The sequence below is a fragment of the Nothoprocta perdicaria genome, unplaced genomic scaffold, assembly GCF_003342845.1.
Source record: "Nothoprocta perdicaria isolate Ctin4 unplaced genomic scaffold, notPer1 scaffold_65, whole genome shotgun sequence".
Classification (NCBI taxonomy): Eukaryota; Metazoa; Chordata; class Aves; order Tinamiformes; family Tinamidae; genus Nothoprocta; species Nothoprocta perdicaria.
In genome coordinates, this window is record NW_020455921.1 from 2,116,990 (window position 1) to 2,139,455 (window position 22,466).

Sequence of the window (22,466 nt, forward strand, 5' to 3'; positions counted from 1 at the left end):
CACCCGGCCTCCGCGGGGGCGGCCGGCCGAGACGTCAAAACAGGCCCGAGGAGGCGCGCGGCGCTGGAGCCGGAGCCGCGGCGGCGAGGGGAAGGTGAGCGGCGGCGGCGGTGGTGGCGGCGGGAAGGGGCCTCCCCGCTGCCCTCGCGGGGAGGCCGCGCGGGCGCCGTTGGGGGCTGCTCTGCGGRCCACGGCGCGGAACGACCCCCTCCATCTTCCCCCACCTCCCCGGGCCGCGGGCGGGTCACCGCCGAGCCCCCCGCCCCGCGGCGTTAAAACGCGTTTGGAAGGGGCGCGAGGGGGTCCCCGCCTGCAGGTCAGCCCCGAAGGTGAGAAAATCCTCCCCCGAGTCGCCCCTTTTCTGCGCAGCAGCCTGTGGTAGAGGCAGGTGCGCGGCCGCCTCCCCCGGGCGCCCTCACCAAGGCTCCGCTCGGCCGGCCGAGCGGGATCTGTTCCCCTTGAGAAAGAGAAATATTCCCTGCTGCTTCTCCTCCCGCTTCCCACGGAAGGAGGCACCGCAGGAGCGGGAAGCAAGCTGCGTCTTGTCCCGAAAAGCAGGGCGAGGATCCCAGCGAACGTCGGGCCTCCGCAGGGGGGGAGGCTGCGGTGCCAGGGCCGTTGGACTGGGCGCTCCTGTTGCTCCTGGCCCTGGTGGCCTCGCTGACTTGGGGAGATCTGCAGCTGGCTGGCACAACAGAAGCAACGTGTGCCCCTCAGCGCGCCCTGTTGCAACTCCTGTTTTTCACTGTCTTTCAACCTGGAGTTATTGGATATTTTTTTCCAGTTCCACTCGGGCATTTCATGTAAAATCAGGACTAAACCGCGCATTGGCAGCAGGATGTGTTGCTCTCCCTAAGCGCTTCTTGTGGCATGGCCAGGATATCCCAAGTGTCTCSGTGTCTGCAGCTGGAAACCTCTGTTCTAGTTCGTGCAGGGGCTTCTGGGACTCACGCGCTGGAAATCGGTGCAGGGGATCTTATGTTAGCCTTGTTTCCAGTTCTTTCAACATCAGCACAGGGCCCACAGCTAGAATGTAAGACTGTGTGCCCTGTCATTAGGGAAATGTGAAATTGCATCTCTTGTGTTCTTTTTATTTTATTTTTTTTTTTTTTTTGTGCAAATCTATGTAAGCTGCTGTGCTAGGCTAGAACTGAGATTAAAAATATTTAGCGCAGACTGCATGAGAAGAAATGTTTTCGAGAAGAAGTCAGCCCTTAAAGGTATGACCATGTTTCAGATGCATTCTGCCTGTAAAATTATGAGGTTGAGACTCCGAGTACTGCACCCCTCTCTTAATTTCTGGGTTTACATGGAGGCAGATGTGCAAAAAGCACACTAGGAAGAAGGGCAGGACAGTCTCTCTTCCTTCGCTTAAACAAGGCCCTATTCAGAGAGACATCACTGGTGTTTCCTGTAACTTAAACTGTCCTGGACAGTTGTATAGCAGACAGCTGTAAAGAGGACAGAGAAAAATAACTTTACTCGTTAGTAATGCACATAAACTGCATTGGGCCTTAACTCTGAACAAGTCCATGCTTTTTTGAAGGTGGAGACTGTCTTTCCTTTTCTGCTGCTACATTTGGTAGTTGCCCTGACTCTTGGCCAAAACCTAGTGTAAAAGTGTGTTTTCAAGGTATTACTTATTTTGTCTTAGGACTCTGGCATAGACATTCAAGCGTGCAGCCTGTTTAATGCATGTTAGGTGAAGTGAATTATGAGTTTTTCTCCAAGTTGTACAAACTTAAGGAAAAGAATATTGCTCCAAAACTGTAGGTTTATGCCTGCCTTTTTTGAGAATTTATTCATCTGCTCTTTTTTTTTTTTTTTTTCCTTTAATTAAACAGGAGATGATAGATAGAAATGAATCCTGTACTGCGGGACAGATCCCCATGTCCTACTTTACCTGCCTGGCTTATTTGCTGAGAGAATGGACTGGCGTGGAGCACATCGAGGACTACCTGAGCTACGCAGCCTACCTCCTGTGGCTGTTTTTTCCTCTTATGGTAGTTTTTCTACTTCCTGGAGTTGTCCTCCTCTTCATCTACGTTTCCGTTATCTTTGTTCATATTTATAAAAGGAAGAAGGAATTAAAGGAAGCTTATTCCCATGATTTTTGGGATGGTGCAAAGCAAATGTTGGCTACCCTATGGGATGGACATGCAAGAATATGGCATGGTAAGCAAGACTTGAATTTTCACCGAAAGGTTTTGAAGCTCTTATTCCTGCATTTATCTTTCAGGCTTATCAACATACATCAGAGTTTTGCTGCATTTTCATGGGATTTAAAATTTGGACCAATTCGTCTTTTTTTTTTTTTCTTTTTTTTTTCCTCCTTTGTTTGTCAAAATTGCTGATTCATCATTTGTTTTTGATTAAGGAGGAAAAGAAGCAGCTGAGGGTTATCTTTTGGATGTAAAATTTGCTTTTTAATGCTTTCGTTGCTGGTAAAATGAGATCTTTATCCAGCTGAAAGTTTGCAAAACTTTATTGTTTAATTTTTTTCCCCCACTTTTAATAACTACTCCCGGATTTTCTCATTCCAGGAGTGCCCAGGAATGACAACTGTCTTAAAAATTAATCCAGTACGAAAGACTGTAGGAATTCTTTAGCAAGCAGAACAAAATGGGCCAAATCTAAAAGTCTTTTTACTGTTTGCTCATTAGTTGTAGCGATTGMTGGTGTTGACTTTAGAGGCCAAAGCTGTTGCTTGTACCTTTGGAGCCTACTTTCTTATTTTATTTCCATGTATGTATTTTTGACAACTGCTTTCTCTAGTAGAAGAATGTGAAAACTAAGGGATCTGTTCCCCGTCCTTCTGCTATTATTTCTTCTATAAAGGCAGACGTAATAAATGATTTGGCCTTTCTTTCTAAAGGAATCATAAGCCTCTTTCAGAACCATTCAGTCTAGATGCARCTAAGGGAGAAAGAGATGTTTAAGAGCAATTTACATATAGAACAAATCCTTCTTGAAAATCMTCTCTATTTGTTCTGCAGTCAAAAGGAGGTGGTTTTCAATGCATTGATAACCAGATGGTGAAGTGGCTGTATCAGATAGGCTTTGTAAGGCTACGATGTAACTTTTGAATCTAGAGAAGTATGTTAGATCAAAATCAACAGCTATATCAAAAAGCTTAAAATGCTCACTTCATAATGAAAAGTTATTTACTTTTTTATAAGAAAATGATTTTAAAGCCCTCGCTCTTTTCATCATAATAACTTTCTTTTTTTAATCAAGTCAGACTTTTTATTTGCACAGGAAAAGATTCTCATCAAGACCCCCATTTACTGGTGTGACTTCTTTCTGCTTTGCCCTGTTTGCCCCTTCCCCTGTTCTGTATATGCTGCGCTTTCTTCAGAGTGAGTTTTTTTGCCCTCCCTCTTTCCCCAACTCAGTTAATTGACATATTACAGGAAGACTTTTCATCCTGGAATCCCACAGTACTGAAAAAAACAATAAGCCAAAGTGGTGTGTGAAACCTGTTTCTTTACATATTTGTTGCACGTGCTGCATATAGGGATCATACCATTCTTCTCACCTGCCATTGACCAGAGCTAATGATTGCTTCTGATGGTGTAGCTGATATACCCCAGTGAAGGCCTATACTGTGTTGTAAAGCCAGGAGAGTAGGAAGTAAAATAGCCAGTGGGCAAAGAAGCAGGAGTACAGGTGGAATTAAAGAACTTGTGAAATGAGAAATGCGGAACTGAAATGCTGAAAGAAATAACATAACAAAGAAGAGCTTCATTCCTGGAATAAAAGGAGACAGTCAAATGGATGTTGTCACATCAGACTTTCTTAAACAGTTACTCATGTCAGTGAACTGACTTTGAAAGGCAGGTAATAGCTTGAAAGAGTTTTGTTTCACCACCTATCCAGTCCTTATTTTGATTTCTTTTGAACAATGAATTCAGAGGACATATCCAGCCTTTAAGGTGGTGAAATAAAGCAGCAAGGTAAAATTGCATAGCAGTTCCAGACAACAGGCTATTTTATTTGCTGTCTTTTATTTTTCTCCTTTGAATGTCGCTCTTCTGTTTTAAATGAAGCTCTTTCCTATGTAAGGAAGCTAGTAAATGCTGCAAGTAACCCCTTGGTTTCTTAGGAGCTATTTAAAAATTGTTGGACAGCTTCTCCATAGCTGTTGATTCCAACTTGCCAATTTGATGCAAGTTAGCTTCTTTGGAATAGCATTATCTAAAACTTTGACAGCCCTTATACCTTTTGCTCCTAACAGGTTATGAGCTTCATGGTATAGAAAATATTCCAGAGGGACCAGGGCTTGTTGTGTTTTATCATGGAGCAACTCCTGTTGACTATATCTATTTCATGGCTAAACTTCTTATACTGCGGAAGAGAACCTGCCACGTAGTAGCTGATCACTTCGTCTTTAAATTACCAGGTAACTTGCTTCAATATAACTACTGAATTTTAGAGCTCAGATAATTTTTTTACAATATAATACTACAATTTGTGCCGCAGGGCTACAACTCTTAGAAAATACATTCAGACAAACTTATTTAAAGTCCCTTGGGGAAGAGTTGTCTCCAACATGTCCTTTACAAAGAAGCGTGATCTTATGCAACTGGTCCGTGCCAGGGTGGGTTGTATTCCTGACTGAGCAGTACCTGCCACTCCTTTCCTAGTATTTATAAACAAAGGGAAGGAAATCTTGGGAAGAAAGAGCTGTCTCAATCAGTAGCAGAGAATTCAATAAAATAAATATATTAATATATAGAGGCAGAATGTGTGATATAACCAGTTAAGAAAAACACCATTGGAAAGTAATGACTGTTAAACTGGCTTAGTTAGTTTGGGGTGAGGATGTCTTTACATACCCTTCCCAGCTGAGTACGGTGGGTGGCGGAGTCTGTTGCATGAAAACAGCGCCAAGGAGAATGGAGTTTCCTGGAAGAAAGGTGTAGAGGTCTCCCATGGGTCGGGTCTATGTGAATTTTAACCATCATGTTCTCTTCCCTGAGCACTAGTACAGCAAAATAGCAACTGATAAGGTACTAGTTACAAAGTAAGTAGTTTGTTTTTATACTAGTTACAAATATACCTGAATGCAAATGAATGTGTATGTAGACCCAGCTTTCTCTGTTTAGATAAAGGAAGCAACTTTTATGTATATATGTCCATCTTCTCTGTCTCTTGCATGCAGTATAATCTCAAGTGGTGAAAGAGCTCAAACATTCCGAAGTTCAGTATGATCCAGTATATCCAGAATTGTAAAGTTGCATGTATGTTACAGGCATAGAGGTGGCCACTTGCCCATTTCTTATCCCCGCAGTACAGCAGTCTGATATCTTTATTATTGTTGAGCAGCACAGTTGAAGGAAAACAACCTTCATTGTCTGTGTCAACCATCATTATTTTATGGTATTGTAGCATAAATTTCTTTGGTTTTAAAAAGTACGTGGAGAAAAGAAATTATTACATGAATACAGGCTATAATACAGTCTGTGTGTTTCCCTCTCCTCCAGTCCCCAAAACAGCTTCTGAGGTACTTAAACTTTTGTCCCATGCTTTCCACCTGTTTGATTACACTCATCCAGACATCTGCTGGCTCAGAACAAGATACAGTAGGCTGTGTTGAACCTGCTTCTGCATCACAGGGAGAGCCTGATTTTCTTCCCTTCATCCTTACCATCCCATCTAGCCAACAGTTTTTCACAAAATCTCAATGTTTTCTTTTGTGATCCTGCTGTTACTTCTCATCAGGAATAAGGAGCTTTTCTAGGTACGAAGTATGAAACACCTGGAAAGACAGTCMCAATATGACTGCATGACTTAAATTGAGGATCACAAGTATGCAGTAAATCAAGGTCTGTGGTGCTCTAAGGGGATGAGTTTATATTTGCAATTATGGGATTTCATCTGTTGCCCTTTTTCGCTGGTAAACATTTTTAAGAGTATGTGAGAAACAGAAGTTGAAGGCTGCGCTAAATTATCGGTCTACATAGAGTTCTTAACTTAAAAACAATTAAAAAAAATAGACATATAAAAGGCAGTTCACAGTAGGAACCTACTTCAGGTGTTCAGAGTTGCCCTCTCTTTGACTACAGAGGGAGTYTAGGGAGATCATTTGGTTAAATTGTCTAATGTAAGGTCGTGTTGTGTCAAGGAGCAGATTCCTTACAATGGTACTTTCATAGTGACCCTTACAGCATTTTGGGGTTTATTTTTTTATGCTGTACAGGGTTGCAGTTTTCTTAAGCGTGCTTTGTTAACTTGCACGTAACAGCCAATGATGTATAGTTTGAATTTCAAACTAATTATATTCTTGGTATTACCTGAGGAGGGGGATGTAAAAGATGCCCAAGTTTGCAGGTTGGGGGAGAAGTGTATGATAAAGCCTGAGGAACATGAAGAATTTGTTTAGGACAAGATTTTGGCTTGACAGCTCAATGAAAAACTCAGCTATTGCTCATATTGGTTATGTGGGTTTTTTTTTCTTGAGGATGCGCTTTTTGTTTTTTACTTTCCAAAATGTGTTAATACCTTTTCCCAAGCTTAGTTGGAATAAGCTGGAATAACAATCTCATAATTCATTTTGTGAATTTACAGAAGGAATGTTCTGTAAAAAGTACTGTACTGATATACAACATCAGCCGTACTTTTAGGGAAACAACTCATATCGCAAAGCTGTTCTTTAGCCAGAATAGCTTCATTTAGCCTTACTCCCTTAACGCAGAACTTTTCCACAGTGATAAAAGCATAGTTTTGCCTCTGCAACTTCTCTTGCCAACAGATCAAGATTTGTCAGCTGATTATCAAATCTTTTTTTAAACTCCTGATTAACGTAACCTATTTTGTAATCTAGATAATCCATACTATATATGTTAATATTTATGTGCAACTCTGTACCAAAAGGAAGATTATTCTTTTTTTTTTCTCAGTTTCTTCCTTAAAATTTAAGAATCTAAGTGTGGTGGCAGGAGTATATTTGGACCTCCACCARATAGAATTTATTAGTGTTGCAGAGACATCTGGCCAGGTGGCTGATGTCAAACAGTTTAGTTCAACAAACAGTACAAAATCTAGCTGGAAAATTGCTGCTGGTTCTTAGGATTGGTACTGGGGCTGGTGTTTAATATTTTTAGTGATTACCTGGATGATGGGTTGGAGTGTTTCTCAGCAGGATCATTGATGATATCAAACTGGGGGAGCAGCTGAGGCACAGGGAGTTAGAGCTGCTGTTCAGAGCAACCTTGCAGGAAGATGTCATGAAGATCAACAAAAGCAGATGTGAAGTCGTGCATCTGGGATGGAGTAACTCCATGCAGCAGCTGGGGCAGTGAGTAGAAAGAGGCTTTGCAGAAAAGGACAAGTTAAATGCGACTCAGCAGGATGTCCTTCAGCAAAGATGACCAACTGCCCCTGTTAGCATGTGTTGCCAGCAGGTTATGGGAAGAGAATTTTCCCTGTTTTGTGAAAGCCTATCTTGGAGCCGTGTGTCCAGTTTGGGGTTCCCTGTACAAGAAGGATGTTTACATACTAGACTGGATTYAGTGAAGGGCCACCAAGGTAAGATGAGGGGTTTGGTGTAAGGAGAGAGAGAGGGAACCAATTTGCTCAGTCTGTATCTGAGGAGATCAGGGAGAGGTCTTATTGCTGCCCGCCTAGTGGAGGGTGCAGAGGCGACAGTCAGACTCCTCTTAGGGGTGCGAAGCAACAGGCGTGTTGCAATACAAGCTATTCCCTTTAGGCTTATGGAGAGGTGCTTTTGCAATGAAGGTGATTATATATCAGAGTGATTGCCCAGAAAAATTGGGAAATGTGTATCCTTGAAGATTTTCAAAGCAAAGGCGAATCTCCCTGAGCAGCCTGATCAAGTTGGACCTGCTCTGAGTGGAAGGTTGGAGGAGATGATCTCCAGAGATCCACTGCAAGCTAGGTTATTCACAGAATCTGTGAATGAATAAGGCTGTGCTGAAGAGATGAGCACAAGGAGCCCAGATATCTTTTCTGATCATGTTTTGAAAGCTGCCCAGTAATCTGTGACTGGATGGAAGGAGCTTTTCTTGTGAATCAAACCAGAAAGGTTGCCATCATTTTGGCTTGCCTGATCTAAGACCGACTGATCTYGATTAAGCCATTACATTAAATTTTGAACGCCTTTCCAGAAAATGCTTTAATTAACCTGAAGTTAGTCAGTTCAGTGCAGAGGAARTGGTGGAGAAAAAAAGCTATGGGCTGTGTTAGACACACTTGGTTTAGGTGTTTTAATGATCCTTCTGTTCTTATGATTTATGAGTCTGTTATGAGTAGCTCTAAGGAACAGCTTGTCTCATAGATCCGAGTCTTGGGATTTGCCAGTATGTGGTCTCATTGTAACCTCTGTATTTGGGRTTGTATCAATAATGTTCTGATAGTGCTCGATCAATATTGCACTTCTGCTTACATTTGAGGAGCAGAAGGGGTGTGAAATGTAATCTTAGGTCTTTATTAATACTGAAGGTAGGTCACAGAAGAAACATGCTGGTGTTTTTATGGTCTTTGGATTCTCAGCTATGTGATACCCAAGATTAAGTTGATCTTTCCAAGGCTGAGTTAAGGGAGATTTTTTTTTTTCCCAAAGTGCATAGTGAGGACTGGGATGTGGTTCTACCCTGTCGTCATGCCTATAATATGGAACAGGATCTGCTTCTTAGAATTACCTAGGTGCTCTCTCCAAGGATTTCCAGCTGCTTTAGACGTCTAAGAGGGTCCCTATCCTGCAGTTTCCTAGAGGAAAGGAGCTGTCGTTTCTTGTCTGTTATATAGACAAGATGTTGCCTTTGAACTAGGTATTTTGCAGAAATCCTTGCATGGTTATCCACAATTGCAGAAGGCTGAATTCAGTCATCTAAATGATTCCTCTCTGTTTGTCAGTAGAAAAAGYAGAGGGACTTCCTTGCCATATCCCTAGCTGGTTGATCACCTTCTCAATATTACAGTGGTCACAGGGACTAGGTTAGAGAAGGGTAATAACGCATACGAACTGTCGAGGTGTTAAATACATTTCAGGTTACTTTCCAAAGCTATTCAAACATTTATGAGGGAATAATGTTTTGAGGGAATGAGAGAAGTGTTGGGCTGCTGGGACAGAATTCAAGCTGAACTGTGAGATGAAATTAATTTTGGATTACTTGGTATTTGGAAGAATCAGCATCTTTTCATTTTATGCAAGAGTGAAAAACTTTGTTTCACATACTTTCTGGGGGAGTGTTGTTTTTTAAAGTGGAAAAATAGATTATTGGTAGCTCGCCTGCTACAGCAAACTGCTACCCCACTGCTGCTCCTCACTGTGTGGTGACCCTTATCCTGGCCATAGAGGACAGTGGTGGTTCCCTTGGGGACACTGCATTAATTCCTCTCTTTGTTGCCCTAACTTAGCCCCTTCCTCTTTGCTCTTTGAACAAAGATTTTAATTAGGATCTGCTGGTCAGGGAATGAGACACAACTCGGAACATGAGGTTTATAATTAAAGTCAAGGGGGAAGGATGCATGAGAAGACTTGGGAGACCGAACTTGAAACTCCACTGTCAATATTTCCTATTACAAAGTACTGCCTATAACTGCCTGAGTTATCTTATTTTCTGATCTGAGCTGTGTCATTTCCCTCCTACTCTGGCATCCATTTCAGAAAGGAAAAAAAATCTAGTTGGAGGCCTGTGACCAGTGGTGTCCCGCAGGCCTCAGTACTGGGCCCAGTGCTGTTCAACTTGTTTATCARTGATAGAATGGCATTGATGTGCCCTGGACGAGGGCACTGAGTGCACCCTGAGCAAGTTTGTGGGTGATACCAAGCTGGGTGGAGTGGCCAACACTCCAGAGGCTGCCATCCAGAGGGACCTGGACAGGCTGAAGAGTTGGGCAGAAAGGAACCGCATGAGGTTCAACAAGGACAAGTGCAGGGTCCTGCACCTGGGGAGGAATAACCCCAGGCACCAGGACGGATTAGGGGCTGACCTGCTGGAAAGCAGCTCCAYGGAGAGGGACCTGGGAGTCCTGGTTGACACCAAGTTGACCATGAGGGAGCAGTGTGCCCTCGTGGCCAAGAAGGCCAATGGGATCCTGGCTGCATCAGGAGGAGTGTTGCCAGCAGGTGAAGGGAGGTGATCCTGCCTCTCTGCCCAGCTCTAGCTTAGCAAAGAGAAGCCTGAGAGGGGATCTGATCAGTATGTRTAARTACCTGAGGGGAGAATGTAGGGAAGAAGGGACCAAACTCTTCTCAGGGGTGGCTAGTGACAGGACAAGGGGCAATGGGTACAAGCTGAAACACGGGCAGTTCCATCTCCATGTGAGGAAGAACTTCACTGGGAGGGTGACAGAGCCCTGGAACAGGCTGCGTGGGGAGGTTGTGGAGTTTCCTTCTCTGGAGATCTTCCAAACCCACCTGGATACCACCCTGTGCTCTGRGTATCCCTGCTTGATCAGGGGGTTGGACTAAATGATCTCTAGAGGTYCCTTCCAACTTCAACCATTCTGTGATTTTGTGAAAACTATTTTCATACCTGCTGCTTCCTTGGAGTCTCTCTTCCTTTTTAGCTCTACCCTTCTTCCTCATGTTTTGTAATTCCCCTCAGTTCACCGACAGAAAGGAGCTTAGAGCAAGTGACTTTGTAATGCCATGTACGTTCCAAAGGGTTTAAACTAGTTTGGGGATGTAAAACCATGTAAAATCCCTTGAACAAAGCAGCTGAAAGAAATGTAAAGGGTTTAAGGAAATAAAGCCTTATTTCAGTAGTCTTCTGCTCCGAAGCCGCAAGGAAGTGGCTGCCGGTGTTACCTGCCATGTGTGAGGCACATGCAGGCAGCTGTGAGCAGTGCCACAGTCACAGGGAGCTCATCTGCAGCAGGGCTTGTGGTCTGCTGTCATGTTTGTGGATAGATTCTGGCTGCATATAGATATAAATCAAGATAATTATTGCTCACACCAAAACCTAAAGGTAGAGATCAGAATTCAGCTAAGAATAAACTGGTGATGTGCTGACACGTGCTCTCCTTCCCACGGCCTTAATTTGTGTGGGCTACAGCAAGAAAGAATTCCATTTACCTCAGTGGGAAACATGGGCAAAGAAGTAAACTTTCCCTGTTGCTCAGTCAGCTGGAGTTCCCATTTCATTGTGTGGTATTTATAAAAGCTAAGTGAATTTAAAATGTATTTTAAAATACATTGAGCCAGGTGAGCATGTTGGACAGTTTCTTAAAAATGAAGTTGCTGGTAGTTAACGTTCCTTCACATTTAACTAGGTGTCTAAATTGCACAGGTCTGTGTCTATTTGAGCCTTGTAAACAATTCTTGATGTTCTTATGTTACTGAAAAGCAGAGTCATTACGACATTTCAAAATCAATGATATGCAGTGTTTATGTAATTTTACATTTACATACTTCAGCAGTAGATGAAAAAGATCTCAACCTGAGATGAGTATGTGCAGGCTGGTGTTTGTAGTGAGAGGTCATGAGTGTACTTGGACTGAACTGTGGAGTTAATACCTGCAGTGATGTGGGACATGGAGAGTGCTGCATTTTATTTGTCTTTTGTACATGGTGTCCTTTGTTTGCCAAGGGAGAGAGAAAACACAGAAATTTGGTGTTTGGTTTTGCTGTTGGAGTTTACTAGGGTTATGCTATATCTGAAAAATAGAGATTTAGGCAAAGAAAGTGCTTTGGAGCAGACTTACCTCCTTTGAAAGGGCACAGGGAAGATGGCAGCGAGTGCTTTGTGCCCCTTTCTTTTTGCCCTCCTTTCTTCTCCCATTCCTGCCCTCTTTTCCCCCCCATTCACCTCTTCTCCTGGACAGTGACTTTGACTTTCAGCATTTGACTTGACTGATCAGAAGAAACTGGAAACTAAACCTTCAACTTTATATTTAAAAATTTACAAGCCAGACTTAATGCTTCAGCCTCGCCAGAAACGCCTTTGGCTCGGGGACATGGCTTCCTAGACAAGTTAAGCTTTAGCCACTGTGTTCCTTTCAGGGAATGAGTCCTCAATGGTAGTGCCAGTTAATGTTTTCTGAATTAATACTGTCGTCTTCTACAGGTTTTAAACTGTTACTTGATGTACTTGGAGTTATGCATGGACCAAAAGAAGAATGTGTGAGTGCTCTGAAGAAGGGCCACCTGGTAGCCATTTCCCCCGGTGGAGTTCGGGAAGCGCTTTTCAGTGATGAAACCTATGTCATTATGTGGGGTAACCGAAAGGGCTTTGCTCAGGTGGCCATTGATGCAAAAGTGGTAAGTGTGACTTGTCGCAGAGGAGAAGCAAAGAATGCAACTTATTCATGCTTTCTTTTCCAGGCAAACTGTTCTGATTATCCAATATTTTGGTGTTATGTTGTTAAACATCATCAGTGGGCTCTACTTGCTCTTGTAACTAAATTTCAAGATTGTTTTTTTCCTTTTTTGATAAGGCTTTGGAGTCAGCTAAGAATATTATCATCAGGATATCTAGGAAATGGGGAAATCTTAAAGGAGTGATGAAATCCTAGATTTTACTGGGATGCAGTAATAGCATATGAAGGGCCATAGTTGGGATTCAGCTATGGTTGTTTTAGTTATTTTATTTGAATATATGTTCGGTTCCCTTTGCACTGTTTTCCATTGTTGAGAGATGCRCTAGTGTAGGATCTGTATTGGAGGTAGGTTGAAAGCAAGGGAGATAACTTGGTGGAGAATATAGAAATGTGTTACTGTTCAGTTTAGCCAACTGCACTGCTTTTTAGTCTCTCTAGTTGCACTGGGTTATTTGCAACCCTTAACATAAAAAAAAAAAAAAAAAAAAAAAAGACCAAAACCAGCTTGCATGCAAAGTCAAACTTGCTAATTCATCTCTCTGGCTTTGTAAAAAGTCTGAAAGAATCTGGATATTTGAGAATCCTGTAGAGCTGCATATTTATGATGCTGCTAAAATGAGCATCTATTATAATTTGATATTAAAAAAACATGTATAATAGAGCCCCCAGCAGGTCTTGTAAATCTTGAGAAATCTTTGTAGCTTTCAAAACAGCAATAAAAGCGACAACTATTCACACTCTTCCAAATATTCCTCTGCAGAAATTAGATTCTTTATGCAATGACACATTATGTGTGAAGTAATAAAACCAGCAGAGCAGAGACAAAGCAGACTAGTCTACAGTTCCAGTCATGTGAATGCTTTCCTTTGAGCCTAGCTCCAAATTAGCCAAGACGTTTAACCACTTTAGTCACCAAAGTACAAATACTGCTAGATGAGGGGAAGCCTGTATGCTCCATAAGTTCCAAAATGCTGCCCTGCTTGAAGAAATTAGACTTTCTGAAYAGTAACTTGCTGTCAGCTCATGTTATTCTCCAGCCTGAAACCTCATGGCTTCAGCTTTAGAATCTTGTTTTGCTCTCTGTGTGTCCTTGTCTGGGAAACACTTCTTAAATTAATTTGCCCTTTGGGTTTAAGTAAGCTAGATATCTTTTTTTCCTTTTTTTTTAGATAGTACTATTTTCATTAAATTCTTTTTTTTTTTTTTTCCCTCCTAGCCCATCATTCCTATGTTTACACAAAATGTTCGAGAAGGCATTAGGACATTAGGAGGAATAAGTAAGATATTTTATATTTTTTGTAGTTTCTTTTTTTCCATGCGTGTTTAGCCTGTATCTGTAGAAGTAATCTCTATAAAAAAATGAGATTTGATACATTCTTATTTCTTGAGGTTTGCTCTCCAGTAGACTTAAGTGAGATAGATATATGTTGTTCTAGTTTAATCCAAGCACTAGAATGTATTATTTGCTCCTGTAAGTTATTCTTTGCATAACAATGGGTCTGCACATAGTTGTGGAAGAGAGGAGGGAAAAATGCGCCAGGACAAAGGCAAATCCATTTACACTGCAGCTAGTTTTAGACCAACTCTAGGCTTTCTGCTGTCTGTTAAGAAGCAAAGCAAGCATAATTAGTTGTCAGTTGCAAACCCTTTCTATAAATGACCTCTTAAAGCTCTGCTTTAAGCTTATACCTTAAATCTTAAAGCTTACACTGCCACGTGCACTTAAACTTGAAGTACGAATGCTGCCTAATTAGGAAATGGCACAAGGTCCTTGCATCTGCCTGCTGCCTTTCTCCTTCCTCCCTCCTTTGGGGATTCCAGCCGACGCGCTGACAGGTRGGTCCAAGCCCGGAAGGTCCCTGGCTGGGTCAGTTGGATGCCCACATCTCTGCTCACCTGCTAGTGTCCAACTCTTCTCCATCTTTCCTTCTCCAAGCTGCTTTCYGTCAGGGAAGGCCGGAATAGCCTCTTCCTCATGGTGTGCTCTGCCCCAGGTGTGGCATGGGCACCTCCATGAGAGGGTGTTAGGGCAAAGCACGTCCCTGCCTTTCTACCCTCTGTGCAGGAGCAGCTCCCTGCATGGAGGAGGGCATCAATGAAGGATCCACGTTCTTCAGCCTCTACAAAAATGAGCAGCAGTTAACAGCTGCTGTGTGCAGGAGAAGTGCTAGGGCTTGCAAGGCTTTAAACTAACCGGAATCTTCCYGAGATAGAAATCTATGCCCAAAGTGTTCCTGCTGCTTATATCCTACAGCGGAGGTGCTAGGGGGATTTGACTAACATGCTGTTGATAGAGGGAGGTTTCAGTTCCAACAAGTGCAGCTTTACAGCAGTTTTGTGATGTTCTTGGTTCTTACAAGGTTGTTTACAGAAAAAATCATATCTCAGGCTGTAAGGATTTTCTTAGGCCAACACTAAATTGAAGAAATTTCTTGTTTAAAATTGAGAGAGATGATGTTAGCACCTATTCTGTGAGAAGTGTGTTCTGGTCAGTGCTTAGGAAGTTGCACAAGGGACTAAATATTAAATTAAAATTACAGGGGACTAAACCTGTTTGTTTGGGGTTTTTTTTTCCTGTCCTCCTTCTGTAGTGTTTCACAGCAACCAGCATGTAATCAGAGCAAGTTTAATATTTTAATATGTCTGTCTTAGAGGTAGATATRACTGTTACTGATCCTTTAGATCTCAGTAGGACTGAACAGTCTTCCAACAATATTAGTGTATTAAACTGACCTGCAAGATTACTTCAGCTATAAACTGTATTGTGTAGCCTCTCCTTCCAGAGAGGAGCTACTGGGTTTTTCTCCTGCTCTTCTTTCTGCAACTGCTCTTGGGAGGACAGATTTCCTTCTGAAGTGAAACAAGTCTTACATTAGCATTTACATATATATATATATATATATATATATATTTAATTAGATGAAAGTGAAGGGCAGAGTAGTATTTGAGATGTTGCTTGAGAAGTGAGGCAGGGGTTGGATTATCTAACAAACTAGTTTCAATTTTAAAACATACTGGGGGGAAAAAAGAAGGAAAAAGCAATTTCCAGAATAATCTTAATCTCTCTCCTGTATCTCTCTCTTTCTTTCTCTCTCTCTCTCTCTCTCTCTCTCTCTCTCTCTCTCTCTTTCTCTCTTTCTTGTTTGCCCCTCATCTCTCTCACATCTTTGTCCCTTCTCCTACTCTCTCCCTTTAAATTCTTTCACATTAGAAATATTTAGGTCACTGTATGAACATCTTAGATTGCCAATAGTTCCTATGTATGGTGGATTTCCAGTCAAGCTCCGTACGTTTATTGGCGATCCTATTCCATATGAACCAAATGTAACTGCTGAGGAACTAACTGCGAAGGTAAGATGTGTATCTTGTGTATAACTTAACATGGTGACTGTTTTAATACAAAACCCTGGAATATACTTGTGAGATTGTTGTGTTGGAGCCTATTATAGCAGTTGATGGAATCATGACAAATTGGGATTCTCTGAATTCTGAATGTTCCTCCTAAATGTTATCTTTTATAACTGGGCTTGTACAAGCTGTAGGCCTTTTATTATCAATTTGCTCTGAGAAGCAAATCACTTTAGAGCCTGAAGAAGTTCAGTCAGATAAAAGTACCTCCATTTACCTGTTCTGTTGATAAAGAAACACTCAGGGAAACACCTTTTTTATTTTTCCTTTTCAGAAAGCTACTAATGAAGCTTTCTAAATTTAGCTAGCCTTGGGTCACAAATTGTGAACATTCTATGCATTAAAAATACTAARGCCAAATCATTTCACAGCTTTGCACAGTCCTTATTCAGCCTGAAGTGGTTTTTGGAGAGGACTGCCAGGTTTTTGTGTTGCTTGAGTTTATGAATAGCTTTCCTGTGCATAGACACAAAGCTGGTAAGCCATCAGGCTGCCAGAGGTTGCAGCATCTRTTTTTGAAAGCTTCACAAATGGTCATTATCAGCATTGAGGAGACTTCACATGAGGGGAAGGAAATTGTTAATTTTGACCACACTGGTTTCAGCGCAGTTGTCTTTTGTTACCTATTTGTGCTCTGATAAGATCTGTGCAAAATGTCATCTTAAAATCTTTATCTGCATTATCATATGACCTGTTTATGGAAAAGTGAGCCTTTCTGGTGGATTTTACACATGGTTCAGTCTGATAGAGCTTCTGAATTGCTGATTTTTGGTTGAGAATGTCTGTTTATGTGACCTTCAGCCTTTCTGGGAAGTCTAATATTAATGCTTGCTCTCACTTGTTTCTGTCTTTTTCATATAAACAGTAAGAATTTGTGCCAGAATCCACCTTTACTGAGAACTTGTGCCAAAATTCAGCATAACGCCTCTCAAATGAGCGTGCTGATCATCAGCTTACAAAAAGCAAATAGGTCACTGTTTTGCCTTAAGAATTAAGAACGGAGCAGACTTTGCTTCTCTGGACGCAATGGGAAGGTTGCTCTGTGTCCGTACAAATCTCTGCATATTGCCCTGGATTTGGATGTTCCCAATAGAGCTATTATACAATAGGAATGGCTGSTATTAACTTCTTGGCCTCCTGTGTTCTTACGTGAATGTTGCTGTCATAGGCAGTATTTGCAGTGTGACTAAGCATGCTCCCCTGGACCTGCTGCTCTAGGGGAGTGGATGGCAGGGATCATGACTTGGAAAAAGCCAAAGGAATTGAACAGGAGATAGCTGCATTTCCAGTGCTGCTCCTGGAGTGTGTCTGCAAGTCCTTGCAGTGCTGTTGCACTGYCCTGGCAAGAGGTGTTCTTGCTGCCAGCCTGGGCACAGGCAGGAATTTCTGGGTTAAGCTGCAGTGCACAGGCACGGACATGCTTTGTGGATCTAGCTCTGCTCGTTAATTTAGTGCATCATCATTTTACTACTTGCTGCCTGTCACTAGCAGAGCTTGTGAACACAGTGATAACAGCTGCCAGGGAGCTTGCAGAGAAAACATACACTTTTTTGGGGTTGTTTTTGGACTGGACTCTAGTGATCCCAGAGACCCATCCTGAGGGCATAAATATGAAAAATAGTATTTTGGTCCTGAAGTGATTCTGCAATATTTGAACAGATGAAAAATAGCTCAGAAGTTGTTTGCTTGTTCTAACAATACAAAGATGTTTTTTCCCCAAAACTTATCTTTTTCTTTACAGGCAAAAGCTGCAGTCCAGTCTCTAATAGACAAACATCAGAAAATACCTGGAAACGTATTTAGGGCTTTAATGGAACGATTTCATACACGACAAAAAGAAGATTAAGGTGCTCTGAATAAACTGCTCTTTAGTTATAATGTTCTCAAAGTCATATTTGTAACTTATTAACTCTTCTTATAACAGAAATGTAAGTATAAAATACTGCCTTAGTGATACTGCTGTGTAATTGGTGATATAAGACACTTTGCTTTTGCTCTTCCTCTGTTCAACTTCAAGCTCAGGAAGTCATTCATAATGGGACAAAATTCATTTTTGACAAATACATTCCTTCCTTAAAAGTGTGGGGTTTTGTTTTCTTTGTAAAAAATGATACAGCAAGCTTGAATGTTCATGATATCTTTTATATATATATATATATATATATTTTAAAACCTATGGTTGCTGTTTAATGTAAGTGTTACCCATTCTGACTGCAGTCCTGCAGTAGGAGCGTGGCCCCTAGAACTGGGTTGTGCCAGGCCAGACCCCGCAGCTCTTGGGAATCCTTCCCTTGGGCTGTTTTTCTGGAGCTTCTGGGAGAGATGGTACGGGCGAGCAGCGATCCTTCTGTGCAGAACCCTCGGCTGTACGTGGAAAATCTGGGAAATTCCTTCCTGTAAGGGGGGAAGTTTTGCTGGGCATGCTCAGAAGAGTCTGTAGCAGTGGAGACTGAGCAAAACCCTGTGGTGAACGGAGCAGCTCTGTGCCAGAAGTGCTCCCGAGCAGCCGGCTGGAGCCCTGCAGAACAGGGGCTCATAGAGGCAGAGCCCTGTTCACTGTTTACTGCTGAACAGACTATTCTCCCACATACTGATTGAATCTGCAGATTCCCCTTYGACAGAATGAACCAGGCACTTGTACTTTTGGAAGCGGAAATGAGGGTCCCATTTAGTACCATGCTTCAGTTCAGAATGCTTTATTTTGAAGGAAAGAAAAGCAGAATTAGTACAACTTGTTTCACTTTAAAAAGTAGTAGTTTTGAAAAACATGGTGGCTCTTCCCARCTACTCTCTAAATCTAGTGTGTGTGTGCGTGTACACACACGTAAARTCTACTAAACATCCATGTTGTTCCAACAGAGTTTTTATGTAAGTTACTAAATAGGGTTGAGAGGGTGAGGCTAAACACCTTTCTTAGACAAAAAGCTTTGAATTGAGCTAAAGCCTGTGCTGTCATTGTCCAAACAGGAAATATCTGAACTATTTCCTTTGATTGCCAGCAAATTTCATCTGCAGTTCCTAAATTAACATCTGGAAACTCTTTAGTTGTGGGATGAGATCAGATTCCTCAAGGAAAGTCAACTAAAATAAAAAAAAAAACTTTTTTCTTAATTAGTTGTGTTCAAGTTATTATCCTCCAGTCATTTAGGCACCTGCTTTGCCTTATACGCCCTCAATTGTGTAAATCAGTGGTATTACATAAGTGCATATGGATGATTCCCTACGCTGGAATAAAATCACAGTATGGGGAAGGTTCTATAAATTATGATTGGCAATGTCCTCCTCTCCTCSCAAAGTTCACTTATGTATCTTTTTAATATCCAAAATATTTTCTGTGGTGCTAAAGTAAATGTTTTAAAGCTTGGGAGAAAACTGTGTTTGGTAAAAAGCAAATGCCCATTTCCAAGGCTTTTGTTTGCGTGCTTGCTGTTCGTTTTAATGATTTGGATTTTACTGGGAGACAAGATTTTATCCTTTGAAGTTGCTGGACCATATTTCAAAAATACTGTGTTAACACAGTATATCATTAAAACAGAGAATGCCAAAATACTACATCTGAGTACAGCCTAAGTATGACTGTTTTTTTTCTGTCCTGTTTGAGGAAAGTGCTAGGTCACTCTTTACTGCAAAATTCTCAAGGCGACTAAACCAAACTTTAGCATTGTGGTTGCATATATGTTGAAGAAAATGCATTTTAAAGTGTCCCGTTAGATAYGAACCGACCTTTGTAATCGTAGATTTTGTAGCATTTATTTTACTAAATTCAAGGGCTGTGTTTGATGCAGCTTTTGTCCCTTTAAGTCTCAAAAACAAGTATTAAAATCAAGTGCAGTATTGGTACTCCTTAGATGTTGATATTCATATTTGTATAGACCTTTCATATTTATTTCTATATTTTAAAATGTATAGTAGATACCTTCCAAATAAAATTGACAACAGGAACAGGCTTCTGGGATTGTGTTGTTTTATTTTTGAGTTAAATGAAAATATAAATRCTCTGCCTTGTTGAATTATCATTGCTTCTGAGCAGTATGTAATTGCCTTGAGAAGCTTTTCCTAGCTAGAAAAAATTAAAGGAAATGAATTAAATGAAAGATAGTTTGGAGAATAGTGGAATAATGGACAGAAGTCACATAAATGATGGGTCTGAGTTTTAAGTTTTAGTGAATGTCAAAGGAGGCCTTAGCAGGCTGTGCAATTCCAATAAGCTATATTTAAGATTCCACACAGAAAGTAAGTAGCAAAAGTGAAAAATCAAAATGTATTCATGCAAATTTGGTGGATAAGTGATTATCTGCCTTTGTTTCATTGAAGAATGGGGGAGATACGGAGAGAGACACTTAGAATAATCTTATGACCAAACTTTTTTAGCTGTTTTGGTTCCCTCTTTGTTAGGCACAAATACATACAGAAAAGTTTAGCCCAGGTAGGCTAGATAGAAGTTTTTTACCATGAACATCTGGATGTTCATGGATGGAGGTCTTTGGGTGAAGACCTCCATCTTTGGAGATCTTCCAAACCCGCCTGGATGCCATCCTGTGGCCAGTGCTCTCGTTGTCCCTGCTGGAACAGGGCCTTGGACTAGATGATCTCCACAGGTCTCCAGAGCCTCAACCATTCYGTGATTCTGTGATGTGCCAAAGACATTCCAGGCTTCTCCTTCTCCTGGTTTGCCCTTTTCCATGCAAGCAGCATAGCCAGGACACGCGGATTTTGCTGTTCGGGGAATAAAGCCTGGCTACTAGTGCGGCAGCCGCTGTTTGCAGCTCCCCATGCCGCAGCCCTCCTCCTGGCTGCAGTGCAGAGGCTGAGCCCGGACACGGGCTCCAGCACTGCGGGATTCCGCACGGCTGGAATGGGCGGCAGCGGCGCCGCTGCCCTTGGTCTCGCTGCACAGGCATCCCCCTGCTCTGCTTCCTCCTGCTGCTCTGAAGAAACCGCTGCAGCACAGCTGACATTTTATTTTTTAACCCTTGCCAGCCCTGCAGAGATTATGCCCTGTTATGCCTCTCCTAGAAGCTAAATTGCTTTTTGGATAATATCTTTTTTTCTACAAAAAAAAGATGTATAAAGGTAGGAGTATATGGAACCACAAGCAAATCACTTTTCTCATTGTGGGTTATTGGCAGTGTTTGCAGTTCTGTGTTTTTTTTGAATAAGCCTGTTTGGTGCAGATGCTGTTTGCAAATTCACTGCTTAGTATCTTGAATTTTCGTCACAATATAGATTGAACATGTCAGGAAACTGGCCGCAAATGTAATAGAACATTTCACTACAGCTCAAAAGTTTTTCTTAATCATATGTTTACAACTCTGCTACAATTCTTTGTGTGTGTCTAAAATACTACAAGCAGTTAAGATACAATTTAGAATCAGCATTAGGCTGTATTTACAAGGCAGGCCCAGCCTCCTTTCTCCTCACTGCGAAGCTGAGTCAGGTCTCTTCCCCCAGCCATCCCATGGGAATAAAACCACCAGTCCCCAGCTTCCCTATTAGTAGCTAAAGTAAGGGATTCTTCAGGTCACCTTTGGCTCCTGTTTTCTAGCTAAAACCACTGCGTACTCTTGAGAAAAAAAAAAAGATGCCAAATGTACACATAAAACACCAAAGAAAATACTGTGTTATTCAGAGAAGATTTTAAAAAAACAAGAAAAAAAGGCACAAAGCTGAATTATTTTTAGTTAGTTCCTGCTCCTAACAGGGAAATAAAAATGTTCCAACCACCAGGAACAGTAGAATTTTACAGTTTCTTGACATCTTTGCAGAGAATCTGTGGCAGATGAATGGATGAATCCTGCTGCAGAAATGGCTGAGCCTCATGTATCCCAAGTTTTGCTTTCCTGTTTTCCTAAGAGTGCTGGTCAGGTCTGTGCTCTCTGCGCCCTAGGACTTCTCTGCAATTGCAAAGCAGCTTCACTCCTCTCTTAATTAACTCTCATCAGTGAAGAAGGTAGAACTCCGTGACCATGCAGGAGTTCTCCTTTTGGTTACAGAAGATACGTAAAAACATTTTAGGAGCTTCTCTTTCAATGGCTGTGATGGACCTGCCAGCACTCCAGATGCTTCTTGAGTGGTCACACTTCTTGCTGTCTAAAAACCTCTCTCCTGGCTGATCCACCAGGGCTTTTAAAATGTCCTGCCCACTCTGAAATGGTTGACTTTTCTCCTGTTGGTACTGCAGTGGATTAATTTTCCTAACTAGTGACCAGTTACAGGCTTGTTTGGCTGTATTTTTTTTCTCCTGAAGAGTTGCACATTCCAGATCGACTTTTTGATATTTTATTTTATGAGAGCAAGCTTGAAGGGAAAGGCTGGTTGCAATTTGGTTCAGTCCYTGAAGGCTTCATGAAAATATGAACATACGAAAACAGGTTCTGTAAGTGAGACACAGGTGCACACACAATCTCCAGGCTTGTTTGGGAATCCTGATTCTAGGCAGCCTTGCGTCACATTTGCAGGCATAAAGCTTCCTGGCTCTTTTTCCCTCTGTGTAGAGCCAGGAGCAGAGCAGACGTGAAGCAAAGTGTGTCCTTGCAGTGCGGGCGGGATCAGCTCTCCCATGGTTAGTGCAGCCAATGTGGAAGATAAACCTGGAGCTCAGGCTGGCGCAGGGGAAGCTCCACAGGCACCGCCTGCCCCTGGCAGGGTCTCTTGGAGGAAAAGACGACAGGGAATAAAAGATTGACAGAAAGAGCTCATGGTATTTTTCTGTCATACTTACAGTATCTGCAGCTACCACTCCGGAAGGAAGGAAGCTTCCATGTTGCAGC

The 22,466-nt window shown here is 41.9% G+C and overlaps 1 protein-coding gene across 1 annotated transcript; it reads left to right on the plus strand.

Annotated features, from left to right (window-relative positions):
- Positions 1-65: 65 nt before the first annotated feature.
- LOC112956600 (transmembrane protein 68-like) lies at positions 66-19,282 on the plus strand. The gene is made up of 7 exons (XM_026050105.1): positions 66-94; positions 1,845-2,175; positions 4,238-4,402; positions 12,036-12,229; positions 13,505-13,565; positions 15,500-15,639; positions 17,438-19,282. The coding sequence occupies exons 2-7, from the start codon at positions 1,848-1,850 to the stop codon at positions 17,540-17,542; spliced, it is 993 nt and encodes a 330-aa protein (XP_025905890.1). The 5' UTR covers positions 66-94; positions 1,845-1,847; the 3' UTR covers positions 17,543-19,282.
- Positions 19,283-22,466: the final 3,184 nt, after the last annotated feature.